This window comes from Taudactylus pleione, unplaced genomic scaffold, assembly GCF_031769625.1.
Source record: "Taudactylus pleione unplaced genomic scaffold, aTauple2 ptg000007l, whole genome shotgun sequence".
Taxonomy (NCBI): domain Eukaryota; kingdom Metazoa; phylum Chordata; class Amphibia; order Anura; family Myobatrachidae; genus Taudactylus; species Taudactylus pleione.
The window spans coordinates 28,967,603-28,980,597 of record NW_028284410.1 but is presented as its reverse complement, the minus strand read 5'-3'; the positions used below and the strand labels follow the sequence as shown (position 1 = coordinate 28,980,597).

Below are 12,995 nucleotides of genomic sequence, written 5' to 3'. Positions count from 1 at the left end.
CATACCCAGTGAATTCTGATGTCATCCCCTATAAAAGGGGAGTTCTCATGTTATCACTTCAGTACTCATTAGGAAAACTTGTCTATTATACAGAACAATTCTTCCCCTACCAGGGGAGTAGCTGCGTAGCACGACCTATGGGGGCCCCATAGCAAAATTTCCACAGGCACCCCCACCCCAGCGAGGTGGGCGCTCACCTTTCTCATCCCTATGTGCTACTGCAGTGCAGCACATCTCCATCTCTTCTCACTGATGCTTAAATATGTACTGCACATTTCAGAGATATCATATACTGACTGAAAATACACTTGAAAATTACTTTTACTATATCTACAATAACAGATTTTATAGCTGTTTTATTCCTGACACTAACGCAATGGGATGCCTTATTTCTATATGTGTACATTTGATGAGTCACATCAAAATGGGCAGATAAATAATGTAATGATGGTTTTAAAGAGAGTATTTTAGAAAATGAATGTAATTGGTGTTTCCGTGATGAACCCTGAAGGCCCTGTTCAGAAGTTGATGTAAACTGGGGAGGGTCACCTAGAATGGTGTTGTGGTGTAAAATATGTACAGTTGTGTAGCGTTGTCACATTATCTGTTGTCATAAATGACTCCCATCTTACTCTTATATTCTAGGTGAAAGCCGGCTGCAGACACACTGATATCAGAGAAGAAATGCAGATACAGGTGGTTTGACGTGCTGTTAAGCAACGCTGGAACTGTGGTTCCTGCAACGAGACACACACACTGCTTATTACATCATCATTCTGGCAATGTGTTGTGTGGACGCTATAGAATTACAATACACTTTTTGTCTTCCTATGAGATGAAGTAGCTTTACAATAGTAAGAGTGGCACAATGGTTTTTGTAATTATCTCATATATTTCAAACTGCTCAGCTAAACTATCAGATATCTGAATAGATTATTCACTTAATCCTTGGCCATTCCATTCATGGTGTACAAATCACTGCAATAAGTGCAACTCCATATAAATCTATGTGTAAGAGATAGTACAGAATCAGGGATATAATGTCGCTTAGTTTTATTTGTTACCATGGCAGGAAAAAAAAAACATTTAATGTAACATTTTGTCAATTTTGTGTGCTAAAAGGGAAAACATTACTACACGGAAAATTCAACCTTCAGTTAAATGCATCTCAGCAGCAGCATTGATGGTGCCCCATTAATGCCACCCACTGAATATCATATGTGATCTACACGTTCAGTAGAAACTCATTAGTCAGACTTAGAAGTCACTTCTGTTAATGGATCTTAAGGTTGAGCTACAACATAGGCGAATATTTTACTAAAATACCTACTTCCCCTAGCCAGGGACAGCTACATCCTTTTCCCAGGACTGTCAGTTCTGTAATACAAAGCCTGCATGCCAGTTAAGCCCACCATCATTAAATGGCAGCAGAGAGTGTGAAGAGAGAACAAATCACATCAATGTGACCACATCACACTCCTTGCTCCTCAGTTGCTGTCTAGATCTGGGAAGGGAATCTGAGGGGAGCATAGAGCAGACCTTGGGCAACAGACATACTTTCCTATGTAGTAGCTCAGTTTTAAATATTACATTTCATATTAAAATCCCTGTATGGACATTTCAGTACATAATTGTGCTTGATGACCTAGATTGAAGAATTTTTTAAATCAATGTATCATACTGTGTTGGTGAGTGCAGTTCAGTGGTGCCAATTCAATATTTAGACAAAAATCTTCTTTAGGTCACTATTTGGTGCCATTTTCCATTATTTCCCCAGGGACAGATATCACTACATGTGAGTGATGAAATAACAGTAGACAAGCTTTTATTGTAAAAAACGGTGACATAAATATTAATTTCTAGAAGTTTGTGTTCTTTATAATGTCTTTATTTTTCCCAACCAGTCAAACTATAAACTGTCATGTCTCTTAAACTTTGTGCAATATTTACACGGTCATTTTTTTAAGTGTGCCCTGGTGTGTAGATCAGGGTCGTAACTAGGGTAGTGCAGCCTGTGCCATGGCACAGGGGGGCGCTGTTTGGGCCTGTCAGTTTTCCTGTTTATTATCATTCTCACTTGTAGCTTCCTCTTCTTTTTTTCTCCAGCATCTCCTGGCCGCCCCATCTCTTCCCTGGCCCTTCCCCATGAGGCCATTCCCCTTTTTTGGGTTTGTTATGTCCCTATTTGAAAAATGGGGGGCGCCAATGCTCTCTCTGGCACATGACACCAAAAAGTCTAGTTATGGCTTTGGTGTAGATCAAGGATGGGGAACCTCAGGCTCGGGGGCCATATAAGGCCCTCAGAGTCATTTGGTCTGGCCCCCAGAGCTTTTCTCTGCTAGCCTCATCTGGCAGAATGGCACACTGCAGCCAGAATCTATGCAGCAGTGCTGCCTGTAGTGTCCTTAGAATGCTTCAGACGGTCGCACCGCTGCCCTTACAGCTCCCCAGAGCATCCTCAGGATGCTTTGAGCATTGTTGTAATCACCAGTGATTGTGACTTGTAACATCATGCAGAGAGGGGGCGTGGTCTGCACCAGACCCGCGAATAATGTTATATATATCCAAATGGCCCTCTGCAAAAAAAAAGGTTCCCCACCCCTGGTGTAGATCCTCAAATGCCACTGTGATTATTGGCTATTCACATGGTATGCGGGACTGAATATAGACTTGAAGATGTATACATTTTATTTGTCTGGAAATAAAAGCTTATGAGGAAGTAGCTTTTCTGGAGATGATCATCTTTCTTTCTGAAGTTGGAATAAAGATTGTGCCCGCACACATGAAGTTAGAATAACTGTGGTGTGTAAAGAAACCTTTTGGGGAACATCGATACCTGGTCCCAGGTGAGTCTATTCCCAGAAGGGAACAAGCATTGAACAATTTGCACTTATTAATGTCCAGCACAGAAGGCTCTAAAGATACCTTTATATGAATGCATCTCATCTAATTTAAGTGAGTAGTTTACAGATTTGTTGGTATCCATCAAAGAGCATCTATAATTGGAGTATAATCACATGCTATTTTTTCTCCTTGTTTGAGAACACTATACCAGCTATGAAAGGATAATAGAAGACATGTATAACTGAGGGACAGCACTCTTTGGACCACTCATGTTTCTAGCTGTTGTATTTGGAGGAGTGGTGCTCAGAGTGTGGACTGAGCTGCAGTCCTGTGGCGCAGGTCGTTTGGATTATTTGTTTCGAAAGACAAATGATGTTCATGACCTTTGATTATCTGGAGTTTACCATCATTGCTATGCACAGATGCACCTGCTCAGTAGTATGTACCAAAGAGATCAATGATTCTGCTTTCAGACATAAAATCTTGGCTTGAATCCGGGATACGCCTTTCACACCAAGGGGGACGACCCGGGTTATTCCCAAGTTGCCACCCTTCGCACCGGACCCAGGTCTTGCAGTGACTCGGGTCTTTCGTCATTTAGTGGGCGCTTGGAGATGATCTCATCTCCAAGCGTTACTGTCCCCGGCCAATCAGTTTGTTCAAGGCGTTACCCGGGCCATCTTCCTGGCCATCTTCCTGGGTTGCAAGTCCCGGAAAAAACCATGCCAGCTAGCATGGTCACGAACCCGGGACTGTCAGCCCGGGTTGCACCTTTCAGACTTACGCCAGACCTGGGTTGATGCGCATTAACGTGCAAAAACCCGGGTTTTAGGCATACATCTGAAAGGGGTATTAGACATAGACCTATAATTGTTAAATACTGTAGCTTGTTTACAAATTAATAGCAGAATACAGATATGGAGGAATTATCTATTAGTATCTCAAAGAGATTCTTGTCAAAACAGACTAACATTGAAACAAATTGTTCCTTATTTATTGACAGAAACTATCAAATTACTTGTTGTAGAATATGGTATGGAGCATAGTAATTGTTATTGCATAGCTTTGGTTTTGATTTTACGTATAATCCCAGTGTTTGGAGTTGTCATTCTCAGTTGCACGACACACTAAATAAAATTTATTTGACTGATATAACTAATGTATACAAATTTGTGTAAAAATGTGTGAAAATATAAATTTTCATTGTGTTGTTCTATCATGTGTAGGGGTTTATTTTGAGTAAAGTACCTGAAAAGCTTCCCAACATGGTGGCTGTATTGTCTGCTCCATCAAAGACTTCCAGCGAGTCCCAGTTCTGCTCTGTCCCAAAGCCGATTACCTGGATCTACAGAATACATGAAACGGGGAAGCAAGATTTTCATGATACAAAATAAAAATTATTGTCACATATAGGTGCACACACAGGAGCACTACCTGGGATTTGTAAATCTCCCAGACATTCCATTTTAGTGTAGATGCAGTAGGAGAAGACTAGACTGGCACTAAGAATTACTACCGTGTTTCCCCGATAATAAGACCTACCCCGAAAATAAGCCCTACCCTTACTTTTGTAACCCGGTCTAAATTAAGCCCTACCCCGAAAATAAGACCTACCAAAATCCCATTTTGAGCTGGGAACGCTTCAGAGCCCAGCGTTCCCAGTCATGCAGTGCGCGGGTGACGTCATGACGTCACCCACGCGCTGAGGATCCTGTGCGGCCGCGCCTGCTGGATCATGTTAGATCCAGTCAGCGCCCAAGTGAGAGGGACATCCCGGATGGCGGCGAGTCAGATAAGTACCGTACTGTACTGGTGGGTGGGGGATCAATTACAGGGGGGCTTGCAATGCAATAAGGGAGGCTGCATAAGGGACACTGCTACAGGGGGGGGCCTGCATAAGCGGCACTGCTACCATACAAGGGAGGCTGCATAAGGGACACTGCTACAGGGGGGGACTGCATAAGGGGCTCTTCTACAAGGGGGCCTTCATAAGGGGCACTGCTGTCAATGTTAATTAAAATAAGACCTACCCCGAAAATAAGCCCTATGGTGTTTTTTTGAACAAAAAAAAAATAAGACAGTGTCTTATTATCGGGGAAACACGGTATGATAAAATGAAATAACAGAACATCTTTTCATTTGCTGAGCTACAAAACTCTCAGAATAAACCTAATGCCAAGCACAGATTATTGCTATCAATATTAAAGTAAAACAAAACAGCTACACAACTCTCAAAGTATATGTACACATAATACAGTACATATTCCTTCTATTAACTAAACACACACATCCTGTATACTGATGCCTTCTGTATCAGGCTAAAAAACCTGCCCCCTCCCATCCCCTGCACACTGTAAAAGCATTTCATACTGACTGCACTGAGGGGATATTTTACCCCTAACAAGAAGGAACGTACTGCACCACAAAACACTGAACTTGGTGACATTATGAATCTGTGACGTTCTGAGAGTCGCCTAGGGAGCAAGATGGAAAAGCTATTAAACGGAACTTCAATTAGGAAACAAGCCATAAAGAGTGCACAGCAGCGCGTCCTGGGTGAGTGCTTTCTGTTTAATGACTGTCCAGGCCACCATACTGAGAGATGGAACGGTTCCTTAATTTGAAGGCTGTGAGTTTAATGATACATTTACAACAAATATATATGTAACACAAGAGTACAAAACTTGGCAACAATAGCAGCATTTTACAATTACACAACACCATATAATGCAGAATGATTCTGTTTCCTAAAGCGCTGTGATTGCCTCAGAAAGCATCCAGTAATTGGGCATAAAATCTCTCCTAACCTTTTTTAGGCAAGGTACATTTAATAGCTGTGCTGAATACAAGATAAATAATTTATTATTACATATATCAAGTGAACCAAGCATATCTCAAAGAGAGGAGTGTTAGATGAAAATTAAACAAACTGGAGCTAGAAGTCTGGATAATGCTGCACTCATAAAGAATACAAATTATTACTGCACGGTGAAGGGCTGTCTATGAGGCCAAAATATTCCTCCATTCATAGCCAAAGTGGCAAGAACATGAAAGATCCATCAATTCTTATATAATCATGTATAACTATTGTACGGATAATAAATTGTGGAACTGTATTAAGTATAAATATTGAAGTGGAAATGAATTATGGAAACCCTTAGCAGTATAATACTAGTTATTAATTGGTTTCCCTAACAGAGAATGCTGGTACTGCTGCCCCCTATTCTAATGCCTTTTGTGTTCCGCCTTAGTATGAAAGTCAATCCATTATGATTCTATCCCGAGCAATCTTCTGCAAGGACATTTACAATAATGGAAACTATGCGGTTTGTATCTAATTGATTAACAAGTTGGCCTTATTGTTTGGAACAGATTTCATTTGTGGTGCATGTTGTGGAATTTTACCCAGCATTGTACCTGTAGTCTCACAGTATGTAAATTAGTTTGGTTTTGTACGTTAAGCGGGTTTTGCTTATTTCTGATAGTTGAGAGGCAGCTGGTGTGTACTAAATATATTTTCTATATGCCACTCTCAGGGGTCTGCAGGATTATTGCATGATAACGTTTTTAAAGTTACAGCTAAAACCTTTCTTGCTTTGGTTACAACGATAACATAAATTACAATGAACATGAAAGTGGGATGAATCGAGTTAGATTTCATACCTGGACTCCATATCCCTCAGGTACTGTGATCTTCCACACACAGTTCAAGCTGTTCAGGTACGGCTCAGGGAAGCCCGGAGACAGTATTGTTCCTTTGCGTTCCGTCAGATTACCTCCACAAGGCACTGATAAGTGACAAGGTACAGAACACATGGCTGACTTGAGGGATGTGGGGTTTTGTAAAGGCACAAAGTTACTATTTGATGACGAAGCAGTCTGAAGAAATTTGACACATTATGTAACGTTAACAGGTAACGTTGAGCTTTACAATGACTGTATTTTTTCATGAAACAATGTTAGTTTATCAATTCAGCAGACCAAAAAAAAAAAGCATCATCTACTGGGTACTTACCCAGGCATGAGGGCACTGAGGTGTTCCACTGTGCCAGAGCTCCAATCACTGCCTGACATTCTATATTCTTGGATCCCTGCAGTTCATAGCCAGGAATACACTGAAAGCGCACAACAGCTCCAACTGAGAAATCATTCCCAACACGACGACCATATTTGGGTTCTGGTATTGAACTGCACTGAGTAGCACTTGTACGAGGAACAGCTGAGAGGAAATCAGAGTGTACAGTACAGATAGCAAAAATGAGAACGTGAAGCATGTATTAAAAAAGAGAGAACATATATCACATTTGAAATGAAATCAAAATAGGATTATTGAATTCAAGCTAATTATGAGTCAAGGGTTTTAAACAATGTGCAAGAATATACAGTAGATCATAGAGTAAGATATATATATATATATATATATATTTATATATATAGGAGTATCATAAAAAAGAGAACTAGAATAATAACAACACAAAACAAGGTATCTTATAATGTTGCTTGACATAAATATGTTTAGGATGATCGTTGTGTTATTGTTCCAGTGCTTCACACCTACAAGTCATGCAAGTGACCTAGCATCTATACAGATTATGGCATTAGGCAACAGAATTTTCTACAGTATATAAATGCAAAATCTGATTAATCTGGAATGGCTTCTAACTGATATGGCTACTTATTTTAGTTGAATTCTCCATCCATACTCTGTTTGTGGTAGGGATGTGCAGGCTCGGATTGGTTCGAGTTTGCATGCCGAGTTCGGATTTTTCCCTCCAAAAAAACGGAACTCAGAAAGAGGCAAAACGTCATCTTGCATGGACAAACATCATCATTCCTGGACAAAACGTCATCTTGCATGGACAAACATCATCATTCCTGGACAAAACGTCATCTTGCATGGACAAACATCATCATTCCTGGACAAAACGTCATCTTGCATGGACAAACATCATCATTCCTGGACAAAACGTCATCTTGCATGGACAAACATCATCATTCCTGGACAAAACGTCATCTTGCATGGACAAACATCATCATTCCTGGACAAAACGTCATCTTGCATGGACAAACATCATCATTCCTGGACAAAGTCCAGGAATGATGAGATGATGTTTTCCCTCTGAGTTCCGTTTTTTTGGAGGGAAAAATCCGAACTCGGCGTGCAAACTCGAACCTATCCGAGCCTGCACATCCCTAGTTTGTGGCCAGTTTATTTCAAGTTTAATCCACTAATACAACATGTATATGTTACATCTGAGTCTGGACACATTCCCAGTTTGTTATATTCTATGTAATAAAGTAAAACCATATGGAAACTTTTATCTATACTAATATAATAAGAAGTCTGTCTGTTTGTTCCAAGTTGGTACATAAACTACTGAACTGATTTTCATGAGAACTGCATAATTTTGTAGTGGAACTCCTAGAAATAACCTTCAGTTTGTTTCATCTTAATCCATCAAATTAAAGCTGAACAAAAGCAAAATTTATTGACATCATCAATGTAAGAGATAGGTGTGACACCATGCGCGGCCGGTAAGGAGTGTGGGGAAATCTGCTTAGGACCCGTGTCCATAGGCTACACAGCAGTCTGTGCACAGTGCACACAGTGACATTGGTGTGAGTGGTGGGTGAATAGGATAGGCTACAAAGCAGTCTGTGCACAGGGAACACAGTGACATTGGTGTGAGTGGTTGGTGAATAGGATAGGCTACACAGCAGTCTGTGCACAGGGCACACAGTGACATTGGTGTGAGTGGTGGGTGAATAGGAAAGGCTACATAGCAGTCTGTGCACAGTGCACACAGTGACATTGGTGTGAGTGGTGGGTGACTAGGATAAGCTACATAGCAGTCTGTGCACAAGGTACACAGTGACATTGGTGTGAGTGGTGGATGAATAGGATAGGCTACATAACAGTCTGTGCACAGGGCACACAGTGACATTGCTGTGAGCGGTGGGTGAATAGGATAGGCTACATAGAAGTCTGTGCACAGGGTACACAGTGACATTGGTGTGAGCGGTGGGTGAATAGGATAGGCTACATAGCAGTCTGTCCTCAGGGTACACAGTGACATTGGTGTGAGTGGTGGGTGAATAGGATAGGTTACATAGCAGTCTGTGCACAGAGTACACAGTGACATTGGTGTGAGCGGTGGGTGAATAGGATAGGCTACATAGCAGTCTGTGCACAGGGTACACAGTGACATTGGTGTGAGTGGTGGATGAATAGGATAGGCTACATAGCAGTCTGTGCACAGGGCACACAGTGACATGCTGTGAGCAGTGGGTGAATAGGATAGGCTACTTAGCAGTCTGTGCACAGGGCACACAGTGACATTGGTGTGAGCAGTGGGTGAATAGGATAGGCTACATAGCAGTCTGTGCACAGGGTACACAGTGACATTGGTGTGAGTGGTGGATGAATAGGATAGGCTACATAGAAGTCTGTGCACAGGGCACACAGTGACATGCTGTGAGCAGTGGGTGAATAGGATAGGCTACATAGCAGTCTGTGCACAGGGCACACAGTGACATTGGTGTGAGCGGTGGGTGAATAGGATAGGCTACATAGCAGTCTGTGCACAGGGCACACAGTGACATTGGTGTGAGTGGTGGGTGAATAGGATAGGCTACATAGCAGTCTGTGCACAGGGCACACAGTGACATTGGTGTGAGTGGTGGGTGAATAGGATAAGCTACATAGCAGTCTGTGCACAGGGCACACAGTGACATTGGTGTGAGTGGTGGGTGAAGGCGCTGCTGCCACCAGTCTATATAGCACTGCTGGTCACCCCCGCCACTCCTGTGACAGGGACCCTATGCAAAGCAATCCAACGCAAATAAAAAAAATGTTGTCAGAAGGGATTTTATCGTGGGTGAAGCCGCGGGCAACAGCTAGTTTTCATATATATTTGTTACAGCCCATGCACCTCCTTAATGCAAAAACCATAAAGCATGAAAAATACAGCACATTGCTTTTAAAAATGTGGACAGCATAAGATGTGAGAACTGTGCCTAAGGGGCCTATTACCAACTAAATATTTGCCTTAAACCAAGCAGAGAAGGCTGACTCCACATGATTGAGTCCAATATTAGTACCTGGGAAATTAAACAATGGGTTAAAGCAGTATATATCGCAGATATCCTAGTTTAATAAAATTATCACTCAATACCGACATTCCCATAATTTTTTGAAGGCTAACTGCAGTGATATGCCAAGTCTCAAAAAGCTTAGCTATTGGAGCTTGGATATAAAAGTTAACACCATCTAAAAGTGGTGCTAGCCATTGTAGCTAATACATTACATTTTCAATGGAAAGGAATCCCTTGCAGCCTATAGTGCCTCTTATGCACAGACTGGTAAGTCGTCTGAGCCCACAGTAAAGTGATAGTGAATGCCTACACTTAACTTTTTGCCCTTTGCTGGGACAGGCATTTATCAGGGTCACGGGTCTGCTGTGGCGTATATTACATTTTGTCTTGCATTGCTGCATAGTCTTTGTGTAAATTTCATGTGAGCCCCATCCACATAATATAGCACAGGCCCCCTCCTGTATGAAAACGCCTTTGCTGTCCTGTAAACAGAATTTTCATGTATAGCCCCAAAATACATGGATTATTACTGCATTTAAAAAAATGACACTATTCGGGACTAAAATGTGAACCCTTTTGTTTAATTGCTTTTGGGGGTGGGGGTATAAGCTACAGTAAAACTTAACTTCATTGCAATGTGTTCAAGATGCCTGGAAAACAGATTAACCCTTGCTTATGTGAAGATGCACTAATGTTGAAATATGTAAATAATAATTAATCACTGAGAATTTTTTTTTAAAATTGCACATAGTACGTAGTATATACTGCAATAGAATGCCGCACCAACGTGATTCTAAATAAGCCGTGGTACAGATCTCAAATTCCAGTTGCGTACAAACAGAAAATATGTGGCTGCAAAGTATATTTACAGAATCACAGCTGCTTGTCCCCTCTAGTTGTTCACCTGCCAAATCCCTCTCTTACTGTGTGTCCCTTTTCACTGTCCCAATCTACCCATGTGACAATTTTTAATAACCGTACGACAGTCCCTGTAGGTTTCATGCACTGCTTGGATAGCTACAGGACATGACATGCCATTTATCCACCTACCTTGGTACACAAAATGAAATCCTTTGGCTGTCGCCTGTCCCTTGGTACTGAACTTAATTAAAATCTGATTGGAAGTTGCGAGAGGTAGAGATTCACCTGTAACGGCAGAATGCACATGTTACAGAGCGGGGAGACCTGCCTCTTGTAGATAAACCTGCTGCTGGTATTCGCAAAATGGGGTCGCCGATCTGAGCACGGTGCATGAGATAGCTTGTGGGCAGCTAACACTCTGGGCATGGGAACACGTTACTGCAACTGGGGGAGGTATTGGGAACTAAATAGATAACCACACATACTTCATGTGTGCATGGCTGCTGATGTGGAATAAAACTATAGTGCGGATGAACAAAGATTTAGAAAAAGAGAAACAGCTACATTAAATACAGATCTATAGACTGCTTCATTCTATTTTATTATGACTCATGTCACTGCCCAGTATTATATATGTGTAGTGTTAAATAATCATAAATTATGTTGCATACTGGATGAAAAAAATGGACAATCTGCACAAATATTATATCAACTCCTGGTACCAGAATAAAAGGGAAATATAATCCAAGGAATCAGAATCAGACTGGCCCTCAGGGGGACAGGTGAAATCCCCGGTGGGCCCAACTGCCTTAATCCGGGTACACACTAGACGATATGTCGTCCAATCCGGCGGATCGGATGACATATCGTCCACATCTGGCAGTGTGTACCTGTTATGTCGCTGTCAATGCACGCTCCCGTGCATGCAGGTCTGACGGGCAATATCGTCAGTGAGGGCCATGCTGCCGATTGCAGCATGGCCCACGCCGTCGTTCAGTCGCTGCCGGCACTCCGCCGTTGCATACACACTTGCCAATGCCAGCACTCCATCGCTGCCGATGTCATACACACTAGACATCGTCTAGTATGTACCCGGCATTGGAGACAACCTCCTCCTCTAGGGGTAAGATTCCAGACTGTGCAATCTAATTATACACTGTTACTCTATTAGAGAGTCAGTAATCTGGTGGAGCAGAACCACTGATAAACAAGAGTGTTTGGTTTACTTTTACAGAAATTACTAAGAATCACCCTCCTGCCAATCAAAGTAAATGGTTACGACACAACCCTGTCACCTGCTCTTCTTGGCTGTGGGCTTTAGTATAATGAACACAGTCTCTGCCTGTGCTTGGAATGGTATTGTGCTTCTGTATTCATTCTCTAACCTACAGTACAATTAAGTCACCCCAGTGGTAAGAGATTAGGGGCTCTATTTATTAACATTATTTTTACTAAAATAAAGTGAAAAAGAGTGTTTTCACACCCTTTTCACATTATTTTAGTATCACCTAAAGTTACTAAAGGGCAATTGGAGTAGAATTCGTAAAATTCTAAAATCGTAAAAGCCCTAATTATCACTTATTTTTAGTAAGCAGATCGCATTTCCCATAATTGTAATGGGAAATGTGATCTGCCCAAAGTTACTAAAAATAAATTGTGAAACAATACCGGGGAAAGCCCTGTGATAATAACGCCACCTGGAGGTGGCGTTATCCAGGGTCTTCCCCGATTACCGGACTCCTGCTCTGCTCTCACACGGCAGAGCAGAGCCTGGAGCCGGCCCCAGTGATCAGCTGTGTGGTCTAAACAGACCACACGCTGATTCACTGTAAATAAAAGAAAAAAAAAATTCTTAAAAAAAAAAAAAACTTACCAGGGTCCAGGGACCGGAGATTGGGGTTCCGGTGATGTCCTGCCTCTGGTCAGTTGGTCTCCCATCCTGCACTGGGGCCCGGTCATCACCTGACCGGGTCCCAGTGCTGGATGGGATGTGAGCTGACCGAAGTCACGGAGGACATCACTGGAGCACCGATCACCGGAGGTAAGTGTAATTAAGGGAGGAGGATCATGGGGGGGTTATGATCGCAGGGGTGGGGCTTAGCGGTGGGGGCGAGGCTTAGTGGGGGTCGTTCGGCGCATGCGCGGGCACTTGTCACAGTATTTTTTGTGAAAATACTGTGAGAAGTGTGCGGAGT

General features: G+C 42.2%; 1 protein-coding gene across 1 annotated transcript in view; it reads right to left on the bottom strand.

The window, feature by feature from the left end:
- The window catches only part of CSMD2 (CUB and Sushi multiple domains 2), a 1,115,355-nt gene that overhangs the window by 106,378 nt on the left and 995,982 nt on the right, over window positions 1-12,995 (bottom strand). The window contains exons 33-37 of the mRNA XM_088462676.1: window positions 10,990-11,085; window positions 6,860-7,063; window positions 6,508-6,632; window positions 4,093-4,189; window positions 633-737 (exon numbers count right to left, since the gene is read on the bottom strand). Of these exons, the coding sequence (XP_088318802.1) occupies window positions 633-737; window positions 4,093-4,189; window positions 6,508-6,632; window positions 6,860-7,063; window positions 10,990-11,085 (627 nt within the window). The remainder of the gene's footprint in view (window positions 1-632; window positions 738-4,092; window positions 4,190-6,507; window positions 6,633-6,859; window positions 7,064-10,989; window positions 11,086-12,995) is intronic.